Genomic DNA, 21,202 nt, shown 5'->3' on the forward strand with positions numbered 1-21,202 from the left:
GATTATTGAATAAAATATTGAACAACGCACACAAGTACTGTTGTGCATTTTAGTGATCCCCTGAAAATACTGAGGCTACATTCACAGCCAAGTGTCAAGTTTTCAAACATTTTTTTGAGCAGAATTGCTAGTTTTTGCAGCTTTTGTCAGACGTTTTGCAACTAGGCCGGGGGTACCGAAAATTCAGAGGTCTGATCAGTAATATTCTATTCCAGCTGAAGTCTGAATCGCATGTTTGGGTGATGACTCCTCCACATCACAGCCCCCTTCCTCTTAAATCACAATCCCGGTCTTTCATCAGATACTCTGTTGCCCCCCACCCCGGCATATTCCAGTTTCCCTTCACAGCAGTGTCACCCCCCATTCACAGCAGTGTCCTCATCCCCCTCGTCACCTCCTCCTCTTTCCCCAGAGCGGTGTCCTCTGTCCCCCTTTCACAGTACTCCAACACAGCGGAATCCTCTGTCCCCCCTTCATATTACCCCCCTCACAACAGTGTCCTCTGTGCCCCCTTTACATAACCACCTACAGCGGTGTCTTCTTTCCCCCCCCCCCTTTACATTACCCAACCCTCCCCCCCCTCCTCCTCCATTAATGTCCTTTGCCCCCCCTTCAAATAACCCAACCCCCCAACACACACAGCAGTGTCCTCTGTCCCCCTGTACATTACCCCCCACAGTGGTGTCCTCTGCCCCCCATTCACATTACTCCCCACAGCGGTGTCCTCATCCCCCTCGTCACCTCCCCCTCTTTCCCCAGAGCAGTGTCCTCTGTCCCCCTTTCACAGTACTCCCCTACAGCAGTATCCTCTGTCCCCCCTTCATATTACCCCCCTCACAACAGTGTCCTCTGTGCCCCCTTTACATAACCCCCTACAGTGGTGTCTTCTCCCCCCCCCTTACCTTAGCCAACACCTCCTCCCCCCCTCCATTAGTGTCCTCTGTCCCCCTTCAAATAACCCAACCCCCCACCCCTCAACATACACAGCAGTGTCCTCTGTCCCCTTGTACATTACCCCCCACAGTGGTGTCCTCTGCCCCCCCTTCACATTACCCCCCACAGTGGTGTCCTCTGCCCCCCCCTTCACATTACCCCACGAACACATAGCAGTGTTCTCAGTCTCTTCCTTCACAATACCGCCGACAGCGATGTCCGATTGGGCCTCTCTCCCCCCCTTTCACATCTATGCTATCACAGCGATCTCCTCTGCCCCTTTACTCTTCTACTTACACAGAGGAGAGCGGGAGGCTGTACTTTTCTGAGCTGCGTGCATGAGCTGGCTTTTTCTCCAAGCTTCGGCCGCTGTCATTCCCAGCAGTTCAAAGAGTGGACGGCTGTACAGTTCTGAATGGCGGGCAGGAGCTGGAGCAGTCAGACTTAACTTTTCTTCTCAAGAAGCTGATGATTGGTTGCTAGGACAACCCTGTGTTCTAGCAACCAATCACCTGCTGGTTAACTTGCAAATTTAGCTACTGCAGCTCCAGCCCGCCATTCAGAACTGTATAGCCCGCTTCTCTTCGCTCTGCTGAGAATGACAGTGGCCAAAGCTTGGGGAGGGGGGAAGCCGGCTCCTAAATAGCTGGACCGTGGAAGTCCAGATTGGACAGCAACTTGGTCCAGATCCAGACCGTGGTCTGTCATTTAGTGATGTCTGAACTAGACGTTTGGAGTGCTGCTGAAAAAGGGGCAGAGAGCTGCTGTTTGAGCAGAAAACGCACAACAAAAGTCTATGAGCACTAACATGCTCTATTCTGCCTGATAAGTAGCTCATGTACTTTTTTGAGCAACAGGTGTTTTGCTACAAGTGACAGAACGCTCAGATGTGAACTAGAGCTATTGAAAACAATAGATTTTTGCTTGTTGAGTATTTTTTAGCTTCGAACTAGAAAATGCTCAAGTGTGAAAGGGGCCTGAGTGAAAATATGAACAGTATAAATGTAAATGATTAAAAATGATCATTGAATTGATCAGAACTACGACCAGTTCTTTGACACACTGAGGGGTTATCTGTTTGATCGATCAGAAATGAACAATGACATTCTACTGCAGACAATCGTTTTGGCAAAGTTGAAATCAAGAGTTTACTACAAAAAAAAAATGATCAAATGAAACGTCTTTGGTCCGTACAGCTTAGCCACATTGAATGATCGACTGAATATTCACATGGACACGTTTGTGGCCACTTCAACATGACAGCCCCTGTACTAAGCAATACTTCTTCTGTAATGTTACAGCTCTCTTCGGTCACATAATGAGCCCCATAAACTATTGGTGGTATGCCATTAAAATATAATCAGGATGTGACATTTATAGTAGTGTGCCATATAAAAGAATAAATCACAATGCATGTTCCTGTGGAATGGGACATGTGTCAAAAATGGGAAAATCCTAATGTGTGATGCTGCATGAATGTTGCAATTTGTAAACTGTATAATTAAATATATTGCATATAGATTACATGCACAGAATACAGACAGTGTGCCAAGAAGAAGGTGGTACAGAACACGTAGTTACATATGGTAATTATGTATAATACAAAGTATATGTAAAATATGTACATTTCATTGTTACTAGTCATCCTAAATTGTAAGCTCCAAGGATCAGGACCCTCCTTTCCCTCTTGTATTGAACTGTTTTGTTGATGTATTGTCTCCCGTTATATTGTAAAGTGCTGAGCAAACTGTTGGCGCTATATAAATCCTGTATAATAATAATAAGTTGTAGTAAACTTTCGCTTTCTATTTTTACCTACAGGCAGGCTTATACTAAAGCTTACCAGTAGGTAACATGAATATCTCCTAAATGTTCACTGTTTAGAAGATATTCTACAGATCAGCAGCTGATGCCCATGAACCTGGAAGAAAGACTGGGTGAAGATGGAAGCCCTGTCAGTGGTGACAGCGCGCCACTGGAGGGCTTTGTTCTAAGGTAGTTCTTCGATAATGTGCTACTACGCGATGGATACTAGCACATTATAATATTCCCTTGCAGCAGAAAACCTTCCCCCACCAAACCAGCTTACTACCGCCTTAAATAAGAATGATTCTATCATATATATATTTTGAAGGTGTGTTTAGTAAATATCTATTTTGTATTTGTCTTGATAACATAGTATAGTAATAGTATAGTAATAAAAATAAGCATAATTTTTTACTTCTTTTTGGATTGAACTGAATGCTAATAGAATGCAGAAATTAAAGAAAACGAACAATAATTGTCCTGAGTTTAAAGGATTAGTTCACCTTTACAAAAAAACTGCAGTTAAGGGGCATCTGTAGATAAAAACAAACTGTGCAGCGTTGACTAAAGTTGAATAATAGGTGTCAGTCATATACATACCTCCCAAAACCTGACAGGAATACTTCCAGAATGTTAATAGTGATGCTTAGTTGTTACTGATCACCTCCACCATCACAGAAGTGAGCTTTCTCTGATTCAAACCCACTCACATGCTCTCGCTCTCCCCGACACAGTAGCACTGAGCTCTGCATCTGAGAGCTCAGTCCTGTGATGGTGGAGGTGAGCAGAATTATTATAATACAGGATTTATATAGCGCCAACAGTTTGCTCAGCGCTTTACAAAATGAAGGTAGACATTACAGTTACAATACAATTTGGTACTAGAGGAAACAGAGGGCCCGGCTCCTGGGAGCTGACAATCTAGGAGGAAGGGTTGAGTGATACAAAAGGTAATAGCTGTGGGGGGATGAGCTTATGGAGGAAATAAATGGCAGTTTACTAGGTGAAGCAGGATAGCTTTCTTTAAAGAGAGGTTTTCAGGGATTTTCAGTAGTGACTAGGCCTCACTTAGCCTGTCCTGGGACTATTCCAGTCATGCTTTGGGAAGTATATGGTCCACACCCAGTGGTGTATTTTGGTTTTGTGCTGCCTTAGGCAACACAAAAACCGTCTGCCCCCACGGACACTGACCAACACAACCCCCCATTTTCCCCTCCTGCAGAGAGAGCCTGACATTGACCAACAACACCCCTGCCCCCCAGCCTTCCACTAACCCCCCCGGCGATAGACGCTCATCTTCACAACTCTGGACATCCCCGGGTACGAGAGTCAGGCTCTACATACATCAAGAAGCAGCCCACAACCTCTCTGGGATCTCACCTGATTCCCATGGTGTGGGTGTCCCTTCTTTCATTCCTTCTTCTGAGGGGAGATGCTGCCCCCCTAAAAAAATGCCGCCCTAGACAAGTGTCTTGTTTGCCTTGTGGTAAATACGCCCTGTCCACACCTATAGCAAGGGCGTTATTCAACTTTAGTCTGAGCTGCAGAGTTTGTTTTTATCTATAGAGACTCCTTATCTGCATAGGCCATTTTTTGGTAAAGGTGAACAAACCCTTCCAGTTTCATGGTCTGTCTCTCTGTCCTGTCATGTTACCACATCTGATAATCTGTATAACTGGCCTGTCATTACTCCACCTTTGATGGTCTGTCTCGCTGTCCTGTTGCCATGTTTCATTCAGAACTTCACTTTAGTTAACCTTATAAAACATTGATGATCTCGGGTGGCTTTGGACAGGAGTCTGGACCTGCCTCAGTTCTCCCACTGAGAAGCTGTCAAAGCAGACAGCCAATCATAGGTGGTGATGGCATTCCCCACCCCACAGCATGCCCCTTGCATATATGGGGCTGTAGGGCAAGGAATGCCTATGCCACCTATAACTGGCTGTCAGCTTTCACAACTTCCCAGGAGAACTCAGGCAGGTTCAGACTCAAATCTGAGCAAGCCTGAGCTGATCCCTATGTTAAAACAATGGTCAATGCAGGAAAATAATTTGGCGCCATTTGTGACAATTTTGCACATAATTTTCCAGTTGCAATTTCTCACTCTGTGTCACCGATATCGGTTTATCATGCCCAACAACTATTGAAACCATGGCAGGGGTCAGCTGAAACTGAGTCCAGTTTATGGGTACTTATTGGGTGCAGATCTACCTGCTCTGGTTTCTACCACATAAAACCCAAGCCAGTTTTACAGAAGTGGAATCTCTAGTCTGTGAATGAAAACAATAAGAAAGAGACAAACCTGTAGAAGGGACAGTGTCCAGCAAACACACGGCTTGGCGCAGCCGAGCCTTTCCAGCACATGTAGTTCCCAGCAAGTTCTTTCACCGTCTCCAGAGTTCGCCGCTCACATGAGTAAGATTGCACACTGCACCCTGAGGAACATCACAAACCAGAAGAACCAAAATGTTAAAACTGAACTCAGGGATGAACAAATATTGTCTAAATACAAAAGGCATGTGAATCTTGTGTGCTTTGTGTATTTCTTTTCCAGATCTGTGCATCCAGTGTCAGTTGTTTCCTGTAATAAAGACCGATTACTGCTGCTCTCTGGTCTGTCTTTTTGAAAAGATTTACCTTTACTTCCTATCTTGAGACACAACAGGAAATGAGAGGAGATCTCTCCAAATGGAAGTTTTTGTTGGAACAGATGTCCTTTCTAGAAGATTTCCCGTCTACTTCTATTCTGGTAATAGTTCAAAAATTAGTTTTGTTTCCCCTATTATAATCCCAGTGACCACTGTGATTAAGAAAACAGAGAGAGGGAATCTCCTCAGAGGGAACACAGACAGCAACAAAAACCTAAAAAGACCGGGATGAGATCTAAAGTATCTCCTAAATGAAGTGCAGTTGGGGGACAATGATTTTGGCTGGGCTGTTCTAAGAGCCAAAACCTCATGCTAGGACATGTCAAGTGCACTTCTAGTCCACGTTATCCTTGACTTCTAGTGCACCTTGTGACCAGGGGTGTATTTAGGTTTTGTGCTGCCCTAGGCAACACAAAAATCATCTGCCCTCACGGACACCGACAGACACTCCCCCCTTCTTCCCTCCCGCGGACAGAGCCTGACGTTGACCAACAACACCCCTGCCCCCCACCTGGGCGAGCCTTCCACTACCCCCCCTGGCGATAGAGAGAAAGACACTCATCTTCACAACTCTGGACATCCCCAGGAACAAGAATCAGGCTCTACATACATACACCATGAAGCAGCTCCTCTCGGATCCCACCTGGTACCTATGGCGTGTGTCCCTTCTTTCATCCTTTCATCTGGGGGTGGGGGGGGGGGGGGGGAGGTGCTGCCCCCCTGAAAAATTCCATCCTAGGCAAGTGCCTGGTTTGCCTTGTGGTAAATGCGCCCCTGCCCGTGACACCAAGTTCATTTGTGTCATGTAATTGCTCCTAGTGCTCCACCAAGACATCTGTCTCACCATGGAGTCCCTGATATGCTTCTCCATCTCTCAGTGGATATGGACCCCTTACCTGGCAGAAAAACGCATTCTGGAAAAGGTTAGCTGTAAATGTCTATTTTTTTTAAATCCGTGATTAATGTGGACTAAAGCACTGTTTCTTACAATGTAGTGTTTTTACTTGGCTTTAACCCTAAAAATAAAACCTGATATTCCAGCTTTCCATCTACAGACATTGACTGACAGCACCGATCGGATGCCGGTTTTCCAGCATGCCCATTCGGCCGTCTTTTGTCATAAAGGCTGGTGTACACACGGACCAAATGTCGGCCAGTTTCTTTTGAACCACCCAATATTATGCCCATGTATACGGGGCTCATTAAGATCTACAGACTAACTAAAAAGCAGTGTTGTCAACATTTTCCAAATTCCACAGGTCATCTTTCCCCATAGTGGTTTTCATAATTAGGTCCAATTCTGAGTTCAGGCAATTCATGGATATCCGGCATAGAATTTTGACGAGGAATTTACCTGCTGGAATGGCACTGCATGCCGATGAATTGCTTAGAGCGCTGCACAAGCCGTTCACAGCATCATCCACATGTTCAGCAAAGAATACATGTTCTTCCATCGCCTCACTTGCTAGAGAATGAAGTTCTGCCCATCTGTTGGGGAAAACATAGGACCAATTCTAACAATCAGCATTAATAAGGGGGGCAAGCTCATCTGGTAGTGGCAGCAGTAAACTATGCACAAGAAGAACACCCAGGAACAGTCAAAGGAAATTTGTCCTGCACTTTCGTTCAGCAAGGCAGCAAACACAGTTCAATTATGGAGAGCTTTGTACAGAGACTATAACACAGACAAGGGTGCCCCTTAATGGGTTCCACAAAACAAACAGCTCATGTACTTTTTTAGTGTTTTGTCAGCATGCAGCGTTTCACACAGCAGAAGGCTCAAACAGCAGAGCCAGCAATAGGAAGAGAGCCCTGAGCACCAGCCAGTTTACATATAAAAAGCAAACAAAAAGTAAGAAGCCACCTAACATGACACGTATACCTGTGTCATGTTCATATCTCCGTCTCACTTATAATAAGTGTGGATTTATAAACACAAAATACTTAACATAAAAAAAGCAGTATGACAGGTGCAATACTGCTCACACAAAGTGGTTCATTGAAAATCCAAGCTGAGTTTATGTTACATATAAAAAGGCCTGTGGACAGTTGAAACTAATAACTAGGTCTGGCTTGAGATGTAGAATTTCCAGAAATTTTGAAGCGGTATGATTATGTCAGTATTTCTGTGCTCAAAGCGGTAAATTTTTTTGCATGGAAATATGTCTTTTTTTTATTGTAGGCTGTAATTTTTAGGAATAACTCAGTGAAATCTGTCCGGACAAGAGTCTAGTAAACATCCCGGGTATGTTAAAATTTGAAACACAAAATCATAAATTATAATTTAATAAATAATCATAAAAAATAATATTATAATAATAATAAATTTAATTCAATAATGTTATCAAACCAAAAACACTGAAATTTGATATATAGCGCCAAGTTCGCACATCACTGAGCAAAGTCGCAAAATCGTTTTCAGTGTCTGATGATGAATTTCCCTCACGAATCATTATCACTCAATTCTGCAAGTGGTTCTAATTTACTATCGCTGTTCTCTAGCCGGTCTAAAACCGCTTTTGACCTAAAGGGACGCTTTTTGGACGCCATGGACGTTTCTCAGTTTCCAGGCAGAAAGAACAGTAAAAATGCAGGCAGGGCGCCGGACAAAGCACTCGGGACAAAATGTATGTGAAATGGTTTGATACAGTAATGTTATACTATGTGATTTTAGTGAATTTAGTGAATGTCACTTTTTGACATTTTTAAATTTCCCGCCGTTCCGTCCCCCATACGTCCCGACGTCGCAGGGAATGGAACCCAGATGACAGATGCCGGCATCGGCCGGAGGAGATGGCCAGGGATGCTGTGGGGGGGACATAGCGGGAGCGAAGGACAAGTTAAGTGCAGAAGAGATCCCGGAGCAACGCTGCATGGTAGGCCCGAGTGTAGCTCGGGGTTACCGCTTGTGGTGCTGAAACTTTACCCCGAGCTACACTCGGGAATACCGCCAGGAAGGTTTTTCCCGGGAAAAAAATGGAAATTTTGGAAACATTTAAAAAAAAATTCAGTCTGGAGTAGTTTTACAAATTGAAAGTCATTTTGTTACACTGGGAAGGTAAAATGCAGTTTATATAAAAGTACCGTATTTTCCGGCGTATAAGATGACTTTTTGACCCTTGAAAATCTTCTCAAAAGTCGGGGGTCGTCTTATACGCCAGTATATGTCAGGGGGCACTTTTTAGGGGGGCGGCGCGGTGCTGCCACCGTCCCTCCCTTCCGACGGAACGGACACCAAGTACAGGAGTGGGCAGAGGGCTGCATTCTCTTACCTGGCTCCCACGACGATCCATCCAGGAAGCGCTGCTCCTTCAGTCACTCCCTCACTCCTGCCGCTCGGCTCCGCCTCCTCACCGGTGAACTGTAGCTCAGGAAAGGCACACAGGCGACCAATCACGGGTGAGGAGGCGGAGCCGAGCTGACCCGCAAAAATCGAGTGAGGGTAAGTGTGCAGTGCAGAGGTGCTGCTGCAACCACATATGCTGGCTGCAGCAGTACCATACTAGAACAGGAGTCAGCAAGTGTCATTGGTGTCAGTGGGAGGAATAGTGCCCCATCATTGGTGTCACTGATACTAATGATGGGGCATTATTCCTCCCACTGACACCAATGATGGGGCACTATTCCTCCCCCCACTGACACCAATGATGGGGCACTATTCCTCCCCCCACTGACACCAATGATGGGGCACTATTCCTCCCCCCACTGACACCAACGATGGGGCACTATTCCTCCCCCCACTGACACCAACGATGGGGCACTATTCCTCCCCCCACTGACACCAATGATGGGGCACTATTCCTCCCCCCACTGACACCAATGATGGGGCGCTATTACTCCCACTGACACCAATGATGGGGCGCTATTACTCCCACTGACACCAATGATGGGGCGCTATTCCTCCCACTGACACCAATGATGGGGCGCTATTCCTCCCACTGACACCAATGATGGGGCGCTATTCCTCCCACTGACACCAATGATGGGGCGCTATTCCTCCCACTGACACCAATGATGGGGCGCTATTCCTCCCACGGACACCAATGATGGGGTGCTATTCCTGCCACTGACACCAATGATGGGGCACGATTCGTTGCTCTGACACCAATGATGGGGCACGATTCCTCCCACTGACACTAATGATGGGGCACTATTCCTCCCCCCACTGACACCAATGATGGGGCGCTATTACTCCCACTGACACCAATGATGGGGCGCTATTCCTCCCACTGACACCAATGATGGGGCGCTATTCCTCCCACTGACACCAATGATGGGGCGCTATTCCTCCCACTGACACCAATGATGGGGCGCTATTCCTCCCACTGACACCAATGATGGGGCGCTATTCCTCCCACTGACACCAATGATGGGGCGCTATTCCTCCCACTGACACCAATGATGGGGCACTATTCCTCCCACTGACACCACTGATGGGGCGCTATTCCTCCCACTGACACCAATGATGGGGCACTATTCCTCCCACTGACACCAATGATGGGGCGCTATTCCTCCCACGGACACCAATGATGGGGTGCTATTCCTGCCACTGACACCAATGATGGGGCACGATTCGTTGCTCTGACACCAATGATGGGGCACGATTCCTCCCACTGACACTAATGATGGGACACTATTCCTCACACACTGACACTAATGATGGGGCACCATCATTGGTGTCAATGGGAGGAATAGTGCCCCATCATTGGTGTAAGTGGGAGGAATAGTGCCCCATCATTGGTGTAAGTGGGAGGAATAGTGCCCCATCATTGGTGTCAGAGTGAGGAAGCGTGCCCCATCATTGGAATACCATACCATATTGAAATCAAATCTGATGTTTTTTAACTTTTGGTGTGCGTTGGAAGAGGGGTAGTCTTATACGGCGAGTATAGCCCAAACCCTATATTTTAACAGGAAAAGTAGGGGGTCGTCTTATACGCCCAGTTGTCTTATACGCCGGCAAATACGGTATTATGTTTGAGATAAAAGTACAGTTTACTCAGTAAACTAAGCTTTTAAAAATCTTATTTTTTTTTACAAATGGCGTAACAAGGACTGTGTATGTTAAGAACATTTCAACTATACATGAGAACAAGTAACCACCCCTCTTTTACTCATAATTTAAAAGCTTCCTGCCAGTATTTGGAAAAGAATATTTACTCTCACAAGACTTGTAATTTACCAAACTCTAGATGTTAGTCTCACCATTTTACTGAGAGGAAAAAAACAAAAATCTGCGTTGCGTTTTTGCCTCATTTTATTTTCTCTTGTTGCTAGGCAGATTTAAAACAGTACGCATCAAAAACGCACTACATGCTTTTCTGCAGCATTTCCATTGAAGTCTATAGAACCAAAAACGCAGCTTTTTGCGTTCAAAAAAGTCCCTGACCCTTTCCAAAAAACGCACCGGGTGAAAACGCGGAGATGTGAACATGTCCCAAAGGAAAGCATGTTAAATGGACTGTAGTGCGTTTCTGCAAAACGCTGTGGAAAACGCTTGGGTGTGAACCTAGCGTTAATGACTAAAAAGGACTATAGATAAGCACTATGCTGTGATGGTGGAGAAAATTAATAGGAATCATTTAAAGGTTAAAAAGATAAACTAATTTGTCAGACTATTTACCCTCTAACCTGCCAATGAAGGCTTGAGAGGACATCTACTGTATCACCCAATTGTAGGAGGTACAGGATGGAGCCCATAAGCAAACTAAACTGGAGCCTTTCCCCTGCAGTGCCCCCTAGTGCCAGAAATGCATATTTCTCTTGTCTGAGAACTGCATTGAGAACTACAGTGTTACTAGAATTGTATTCCAGGATTTGCTTGTCTTCAGCTCAGAGAACGTGCAATATTTTAAGACTTTACATAACGTCTCAGAAATCTTTCATTAAGGCCTTCATGGTATACAGTTTGAATATCATATCATAGATATATTATTTATTATCATAAAAGAACATATTCCACTCTTTTTTTTTCAATTTTTTCAGAAAAAAAAAATTAAAAACAGCTTTTTTCCCCACTTTATCCATTTTGTTCCTAAGACTTCCCACCTCTATGTCTGCTTAACGGGTAAAATGTTAACCTTGCATTGAAGCTGTACTCCATCCTGTAGGAACCAGAACAGCACTTGAGATCTGGGAAAACAAGAAGTTTGTTTCCTCCATAACAGATACAAATCATGGAGCCCCTCATCATGTATAGGTGAAAAACCTACATAACAAATATACAAAATGACAACACAAGAACAAAATTTTTGATACATTTGTAACATTTTCACCTTGGAAACCTGACTCCAATAGCAAACACCTCAATTCCGCTCTCTTTTATCTGAGCTACTGGACCACCAAGATTGCCCTGAGACTTGCCATCCGATAAGATAATGAGAATTTTTGGTACAGAAGAGTCACGTCCTCCAGGAAAGCCTTTACGTAGAATGTACTTCAGAGCCAGGCCTGTTTCTGTGCTGCCTCCTCTAGGAAGGGGAGACAAGGAGAACAGAGAAAGAGAGACAAGGAGGAGAGACAGAGGGAAATCAGTAAGAGAAAGTATAATGGATGGAACTCATCTGTAATACTAGATATAGGAGAGAATAATCACTGAATGAGGCATCAAGTGACAAGCACCCCCTGGTCTTTGAAGTCTTTGTGATGTAGGAGAACTGAACCTTATGGAGATGTGTTGTAATGCAATTGGTGCTTCACGGTCCTATAGGCTGCTCACCTGCAACTGTGGGGTCTTACTGTACCCCCAGATGAGTTTATTAAAGTTTTAAAACAATGGGAGCACCCCCCATCCCCCAACCCCTATTATGCCACCTTAATTTCAGATATATTTACTTCTAACCAGTTCTTCAAAATTTGTATATATTTACTTCAAACCAATTCTTCAAAACTTTACAAGTTTAAAAAATGATTTACATAAACCTACTGCTTATTTAAAGTGGTTGTAAACCCTGACATATACCCACTGAAGTGGCTGGCCTTAGGTGATACACAAAGATGAAACAAATCCTCCTACATAAGTTGTGCCTGTTTATTTACAGCCGTTTTTCCTCTACGTCCCTTCAAAATGCTAAATTTACACCAGATCTTTCAGCTCCAAAAAACAGGAGGCGGAGAGACGAAGTTACATCAGTGAGGAGAGCTCTGAAAGCTAATTAGAGGGAATCGACAACCCCCCCTTCACACAGCTCACAGGAACAGAGATGAGGCTGTCTATCAGCTGGAGCTCCCTATCCTGTCACCATTTTTCTCTTGGTGTCAGGACAACTTGTCAAAAGTGACTTGTGTTTATAGCAGAGAAAAGAGGCAGTGGGCAGAAATTACACTTAGTGCTCTGGATCGAGACAAGCACAATAAAGTAGGATATGCTTTGTTCATATTTCATGTCTAAGGTTTACAACCACTTTTAGTTGACTGTCCTTCAGTTACCACAGAAAATCTGACAAAATGAGGAATTCGCCATCTGTTATTTCAGAAGAGTCTGAATTATTATAAAAACAACACTGTACAGGACGTACTTGAGGACAATGGCCTTCATCTTCTCCTGAAGGTCTTCCTTAGTAATGAAGGAATCAAGGCAAAATTCTAGCTGTGGTGTGGCGCTGTACTGAATGACCCCCACTCTCACCTGTACAGAAGAAAAGAGTCACAATTATTTATTAAGGTGAATCTGAACAGGTTAATCTATAGGAATAATGTAACATATACAGATTTGGAGAATGTTACAGAAACCGGCCATCTTCATAAAATTAGGAACAAATCTAGAAGTTGAAGGGGTGAAATGTGTTGGTGGGTGGCTGTAAATATTCTCTACCATTCAGAAGAGAAATTACTGGTGATTGTAAAGCGATCTGACAATCCTACCCCTTTAGCTTAAAATGGTTATAAAGGCTGAAGATTTTTTTACCTTCATGCATTCTATGTATCAGGGTAAAAAACCTGAGTGCAGCTGACATTATACTTACCTGGGCCCCATCTCGATTCAGTGATGTGCATGAGAGCCATGGCTCTCCCCAGTCTTTCTCTCCTCATTGACTCACACAGTCATATATCAATCACAGCCATGTGTCAATCACAGTCAGTGAGTCAATCACAGCTAGTGAATCAATGAGGAAAGAGTGGGGAGGGGGCTGAGTTGCACTTTGTGTGAATGGACAATGTCCATTTGCAGGAGCGTGACTCGGGATTGAGCCTGCTCGATTGCTCCCACAGCAACTGGCTTGCTATTGAGGACACTTGGCTAGGAAAGCCCACAGACCTACTCCAAGAACGGATTACTACTTACCACCCAGGCCATTCGGAGTGACAACATCCATTAGGACCATATAGGGGGACCTTTTGAAGAAAAGGACAACTTACCTAGGATCCGATAGAGGGAAGACCACCCATCACCTGGCAGCAGGATAATTATACACAAGGTGCATTTAATATGCGCGTCCGGTGAGTGCGCATTTCATTACCACCTCTACACGGATATCAAAGTCACCTCAACTATTTATACTCACCTGTATTTGCGGGACTACCCCATATCCTTTATTATTTGATCCACCAAGGACTTTTGTATACATATTGTTTACAAGCGCTGCACCTTTCACATATATTGTCTTTTCCAGAGGTCATTTGGTACCTATCTTGTGCGTAGCAGCTTGTTGATTTTTACTAAGGCGCTTTTTACCACTTCTTGTACATTATGTGTCAATCACAGTCAGTGAGTCAATCACAGCCAGTGAGTCAATCACAGCCAGTGAGTCAATCACAGCCAGTGAATCAATGAGGAAAGAGTGGGGAGGGGGCCGAGTTGCACTGTCTGTGTGAATGGACAATGTCTATTTGCAGGAGCATGACTCGGGATTGAGCCTGCTCGATTGCTCCCACAGCAACTGGCTTGCTATTGAGGACACTTGGCTAGGAAAGGAGCCAGGACCACCATCGGGGGACCCAAAAGGAAGAGGATCGGGGTGGCTCTGTGCAAAGCCATTACACAGAGCAATAGATATAAAATGTTTTTTTTTTAAACTACAACCTTTAGAATCACTTTAATCCTCAAGTAACAGACAAGAACTACAACACCATATGAACCAAATACTATATATTCCTGATACTCTGTAACACTTGTGACCCTAATACTCTACAAATATAACACTATATAACCACTAAACAATGTAATCCTATCAATATCCAAACTTAATATTCTATAACTCTAAACCTTCAATTATAAAACCCCAATAGTATATAATCCTAAGACAATACAATGTAAATGATCCTAATACTCGGCAAACTTAAGGCAATCTAACCCAAACCCCGAGAACAAAGGCATGCCGCTCAGGCAAACAATCCAGATCAATCCACAACAGGTGCAGGCTCTGGCTCGCCACCACACACAATGCAAGTTGAAGAAGGTTCAGCCGCACACCAGAGGATAGATGAATATAGTGTGTATTTATTAATTCATAGGACACACAAAACACCAGGACATGAATACAGGACCTGTTAACGCGTTTCACACGATCTCGTGCTTATTCATAACGTGTGAAACGCGGTAACAGGTCATCTATCCTCCGGTGTGTGGCTGACCCTTCTTCCTAACCCAAACCCCAACATTATGTAACCCTTTTACCATAAAACCCTAATATATAACCCAAGTTCTCTGTAACCCTAAACCTACTTTATAAACTTTAGAGTTGCACCAATACAGAGTACTTGCTTAAGCACTCGCACGAGTACTCATAGTCATGCAAATGCTAAAGATTCCTGAAATTGATATCAAATGAATGGGCTTAAATTGCACTGCAAAGAACTGCATTCGATTTGAACAGGAATGCAGACTGATTCCTGTCCAAATCCCATGTGGTTTCCCCCACCACTCTTGTGTGATCCCATTGTAGAAAGATATCTAAGAAGTGCAGCAATGAGCAAACAGTTTATTAATGTAACAACTCACATGTTAAAATGACATAATATACCTTACATGTCAAGTCTAAAACCACGGCTGCTTGCGGAGGTCACAGCGCTGGAGGAGATGTATAGGCAGTCTGCCCCCAAGCTGACACCACTTCCGCCCTATACCCACAGGGGGCTCAGAACTTCCTACATCTCCTCCAGCCCTGGGAGCACTGCAAGTGTCTGTGGGTTTGGATTTGACATGCAAGTTACTGTATATTATGTACTTTTAACATGCGAGTTGTTCTAGCACGAATCAACTGTTTGCCCATTGCTGCACTTCTTAGATGTCTTTCTATACTGGGATCACACAGGAGCGGTGGGGGAAAACACATGCCATTCGGACAGGAATTGCACTGCATTCCTGTTCAAATTGCATGAGATTCTTTGCAGTGTGATTTGAGCCTATTAATTTTGTATGGACTCAAATCGCACCGCAAAGGTATCGATTTTAGGTATCTGTAGCATTTGCAAGAGTATGAGTACTCATGCAAGTACTCAGTATCGGTACTGGTGCAGCCCTAACATTTATAAAGTAGGCTTAGAGTTATGGAGAACATGGGTTATATATTATTAGGGTTTCATGATTAAAGGGTTACATACAGTGAAGGAAATAAGTATTTGTTCCCCTTTTGATTTTGAATGTTTGCCCACTCACAAAGAAATGATCAGTCTAAAAATCGAATGTTCGGTGTATTGTAACACAGAGACAGAATAGCAACAAAAAATTCAAAAGAAATGCATGTCTATCAAATGATGCACTGATTTGCATGTTCATGAGGGAAATAAGTATTTGATCCCCTTCACAAAACATGACTTAGTACTTGGTGAAAAATCCCTTGTTGGCAATCAGAGGTCAAACATTTTCTGTAGTTGGCCACCAGGTTTGCACACATCTCAGGAGGGATTTTTGGCCCACTCCTCTTGGCAGATCAAGTCATTAAGGTTTGGTGGCTGACGTTTAGCAACTCAAACTTTCAGCTCCCTCCACAGATTTTCAATCGGCTAGGCCACTCCAGGACCTTAATGTGCTTCTTCTTGAGACACTCCTTTGTTGCCTTGGCCGTGTATTTTGGGTCATTGTCATGCTGGAACACCATCCACGACCCATTTTCAATGCCCTGGCTGAGGGAAGAAGGTTCTCACCCAAGATTTGAAGGTACATTGCCCCATCCATCGTCCCTTTGATGCGGTGCAGTTGTCTTGTAGTATCTGTTCTTATCCGTGTCCAGTAGGGGTGCTCCACCATCATTCCTGCTTGCGGGGATGATTGGTTGTATAGTACCCCTGCTGGTAGGATGGGGGTCCTGATGGTTAGTACAGGCTGGAACAGAAACCGAGGCACCCACAGGTTGTTGGGGCCTGGGAGCAATTCCCCCTGGAAAACCAGAGGGGCCTCCTGGTTTGAACAGATCTACCTTGTCTGGCCAGGGGCTGGGGAGGCAGAAAGTCCGCAGAACTGTGCCCTCTGAGAGTGGTCGCCTCAGGGGTGCTCCTAGTAACACATGGGGGTGGGATCCCAAGTGTGAAACGTGCACATGGTCACAGTTCTAAACACTTTTTCTGCACTGCGCCTTTTAGGGCTAGGCCTTTTGGCTAAGTCCAGGGAAATTTTTATGCTACGGGCCTCAGGGCCTGGCCAGTGCACAATTGCACAGCCACTTTTTTATTTTTACTTATTTATTTTCTCCCACGTTTTGTCACTTTTCACTTATGTGTGTGGTTTTTTTCCTCACGGATTGTAGGGTGTGGGTCCTCGGGCCTAAACCTGAAGTCTAGGGGGAGGATGTGTGGCCTTTTGGTTCCTTCGTCCCCTGTCCCTAGGGTGGCTTCTCTTCAGGAGAGCCCCCTTACCAAGTACTTGGTGGCTGGTTTAGGCTTGCCACAAGGAAAGGGGTCTGACAGGCCTTTTGGCTAGGTGGACCACATGGGAACCTTAGTCTGTCAGGAGCTTCATGCCCCGGGGGATAAGGGTAGAGGTCCAACCCCTTCGGGGGATGGACAAAGCACACCCCTAAGTGCACTTTTTTGTGTTGGTTTTGCACTAGCACGTTTTTTTGTTCACTTACCAGTTTTTCGTGTTTCGCACTTCCGCAGACTTGGAAAAAAAAACGTTGTCCTGTCCCCTTAGCAGAAAAACACCCCCAAAGCAGAATGTTTCCACCACCATGTTTGACAGTTGGGATGGTGTTCTTAGGGTCATAGGCAGCATTCCTCCTAACATGGCGAGTTGAGTTGATGCCAAAGAGCTCGATTTTGGTCTCATCTGACCACAACACTTTCAACCAATCCTCCTCTGCATCATTCAGATGTTCAGTGGCAAACTTCAGACAGACCTGGACATGTGCTTTCTTAAGTAGAGGGACCTTGGGGGCACTGCAGGATTTCAAACCTCGTCGGCATAGTGTGTTAAAAATTGTTTTCTTGCTGACTGTGGTCCCATCTGCCTGGAGATCATTGACAAAATCTTCACTTGTAGTTCTGGGATGATTCCTCACTGTTCTCATGATCACTGACACTCCACGAGGTGAGATCTTGCATGGTGCACCAGACCTAGGGAGATTGACAGTTGTTTTGTCTTTCTTCCATTTGAAAATGATTGCACCAGCTGTTGTCACCTTCTCACCAAGCTGCTTGGCCATAGTTTGGTAGCCCAGTCCAGCCTTGTGTAGGTCTACAATCTTGTCCCTGACATCCTTGGACAGCTCTTTGGTCTTTGCCATGGTGGAGAGTTTGGCATCTGATTGATTGCTCCTGTGGACAGGTGTCTTTTATACAGGTAACAAAATTAGATTAGCAGCACTCCCTTTAAGAGACTGCTTCTAATCTCAACTTGTTACCTGTATGAAAGACACCTGGTAGCCAGAAATCCTGATGAATGATAGGGGATCAAATACTTACTTCCCTCATGAACATGCAAATCAGTGCATCATTGTTAGATATGCATTTCTTTTGAATTTTTTGTTGCTATTCTGTCTCTCAGTGTTACAACACACCTACCATTCGATTTTTAGACTGATCATTTCTTTGTGAGTGGGCAAACATTCAAAATCAGCAGGGGATCAAATACTTATTTCCTTCACTGTAGTATCAGGGCTTGGGTTAGATTGCCTTAAGTCTGCAGAGTATTAGGGTCAGTCACATGGTATTGTCTCAGGGTTATGTACTATTGGGGTTTTATAATATTTACACTGCACTGCATATTAGAACATTATGACAAACTTACCTGAAAATGGCACCCTCCAGTGGCATGCTGTCATGGGAACTGGCGCTTCCATTTTCACTTGGTCTTCTGGGTTTTGCAGACTTCACTCGTATAAATGGCTGAGCCAGGATGACTTCACACCTGTGCACAAGACGCACAGCCACGGCAGAGAACTCTGAAGGAAGGCCACACATATGCCATTCATTCAGAGCACATGCCCCGGTGATGTCACCAGCTGCTGCTAAAGTAAATATCTCCTATATGATGCACATTTATGAGATATTTACTGTACCAAATGTAAGCCTCATTATAGGCTTACCTATAGGTACAAATCTACAATGTGACTTTAATACCAGTTTAGTGTGGAATGTATGTTCCCTGCCAAAGAACATGATTTTTTTTATCAGGTTGTTATGGATAAAGTTGTACTTGTACAAATGGCCATACAGGGCATCTATAAGAGGACGTACCATATGGGCAGTACATGATCATATGGTTACTTGTGCTATTGCTAATGCTTCTACGTTGCTTAGATCAGCTGTACTAATAAAACACTGTTTTAAAACTTTGGTCTATGTCTCAAGACACCCTAAAGTCTCAATGAATCCTTTAATATCTTGGATTTAGTGCTTTATTTACAGATTTGGTCCTTTTTCAAAGCCCGTTATACTTATTATCTCTTGTGAATTCCTGAAAATATCCACTCCTGTGGATACACTGATTAGACACATGAGGATACTTCCACAAGATGCTTCAACTAGACTGCAAGTGGTTAGGGAGAGATGGGGAGCCACATCAATTGTATAGTTAAAAAAAATGTATTGACAGTGTACACTCAACGGCAATATTATATACACACACAATAAATTATTCTGGACTCCTTACGATTGGTGCAATGCTCCATCTCTCCCTAATCACTTGGCTGCATGATCTTTTGGTGTATGGCCAATTCACAAAAATGATGGTTACTATAAAGGCATCACAAACAAACCTAATTAAAATAATGCCAAATACAACTCAGTATTCTGTGAGTTTGTGACAGGTCCTCTTTGTTGTATGTAGTCCACTGTAGCTGCGTACATACTCTTGGAGTAAAACGCAGATCAGGGTCGGCATAAGTAACTGGCAGCGCCTGTATATCACGACTTTATTTAATAATTACAGGAACCCTTTTCTCATTCTTTAGAGAAGTGGCCTCTCAGATGCCTAATCTTAGGCACTTTGCTGGATTAACAGAGGAATTTTAATTCTCTGGGTAATGCTGCTGTACATGTCACACAGTGAACTGCAATCCTTCAACGTCAATATTACATGTACTGCTTAATAACAAGCTTGCTGGAAATTAACAGCCAGGATAGTAAAAACAGAGGGATTTAAAGAGAGTAATATGCTTTCTACGCAGTATTTTATTGTTGATGCTGATGGGATGTATTAATTTGATAAGACTCCAGTGTAGAGATTTCCTTGTGGTAGTCCAATTCCCCACCCCCACCCCAAAACGATGAGATGTACCTGCAGTAGTATGCATCTCTGCCCCTCCCACAATGAGATTTCCTGTGGTAGCTTGTGTCTCCGCCCCTCCCACAATGGTGAGATTTCCTGCACTACTTTGTGTCTCTGCCCCTCCCACAATGGGGCAATTTCCGCTAGTGCACACAACCCCATGTTTCAGTGGGGCAAATTATACAATCATAAAATGAAGTGAAAAAATGCTGCGCTACATAAACCAATTGTACAAACCATTATATAACCAAAAAATAAAGTGAAAAAATAAATTATTAGAAGAAAAAAATAGTAGTAGAAAAAATAATATTGAAATAAAAATATAGATATACGAATATAGATATTAAAAAACACACCAAAAAATAAATAAAATATAAAAATTAAGAATATTTTAAGTACGAATCAAATATGAGTCAATCAAAATTAAAATTAAATCAATAAAGTGTTCATTCAGTGAATCCTCCTTTGGATAACAAAAAATATGTGCATCTGTCATCAGTTCCCGTGCAGAGACATCCTCCACCATATATCTGCTCACCTCACGCAGTGTGACCTCACAGTATACAATGTTACGGTCTAACTGCACTTTTGGTTCCATATAGACTCAGAAAATCAGCTTGCTGAATGAAGACTCCAAAGTAAGCTCCCTCCTGATGAGCGTCTTTGTATCAGACATATTCCTCATTAAAAAAAACTCAACATAGTGCTTTATCCTTATAAACTTTTATTCATCAATTATAACGTAAGAAATATTCTCACGTTCCGGAGGTGTATTTTGCACCAGGTATGATGAAGATCCCGTGATGTACTGATTAAACACTAGATGGCAATATCATCTCAGCAGCAGAGTCCTGTACAAGCTCAAAACAGACACCATCCATAATATAATGCAAGGCAAAGCACGGGCCACTTAATGAATGCTATTGTCTGCTGTAATTCCAAGAGCCGTTTGTAGAGTACTACAGGCCACTATCCCGATGAATGGCAACATTGTTACGTCAAGCGCACACTCCTCCCGACGCGTTTCATCACTAGTCACATGACTTTATCAAGGGGATCCCCCTTACCAAGGGGACTCTGCTGCTGAGATGATACTGCCATCTAGTGTTTAATCAGTACATCACGGGATCTTCATCATACCTGGTGCAAAATACACCTCCGGAACGTG

At 43.8% G+C, this 21,202-nt stretch overlaps 1 protein-coding gene across 1 annotated transcript in view; it reads right to left on the bottom strand.

The window, feature by feature from the left end:
- The window catches only part of VWA2 (von Willebrand factor A domain containing 2), a 92,527-nt gene that overhangs the window by 25,229 nt on the left and 46,096 nt on the right, over positions 1 to 21,202 (bottom strand). Inside the window, exons 5-8 of the mRNA XM_089653052.1 lie at positions 12,905 to 13,014; positions 11,663 to 11,857; positions 6,742 to 6,875; positions 5,042 to 5,174 (exon numbers count right to left, since the gene is read on the bottom strand). Coding sequence (XP_089509178.1) covers positions 5,042 to 5,174; positions 6,742 to 6,875; positions 11,663 to 11,857; positions 12,905 to 13,014 — 572 coding nt within the window. The remainder of the gene's footprint in view (positions 1 to 5,041; positions 5,175 to 6,741; positions 6,876 to 11,662; positions 11,858 to 12,904; positions 13,015 to 21,202) is intronic.

Source organism: Staurois parvus, unplaced genomic scaffold (genome assembly GCF_062004578.1).
Source record: "Staurois parvus isolate SC_StPar_1 unplaced genomic scaffold, SC_StPar_1.0 ptg000697l, whole genome shotgun sequence".
Taxonomy (NCBI): Eukaryota; Metazoa; Chordata; class Amphibia; order Anura; family Ranidae; genus Staurois; species Staurois parvus.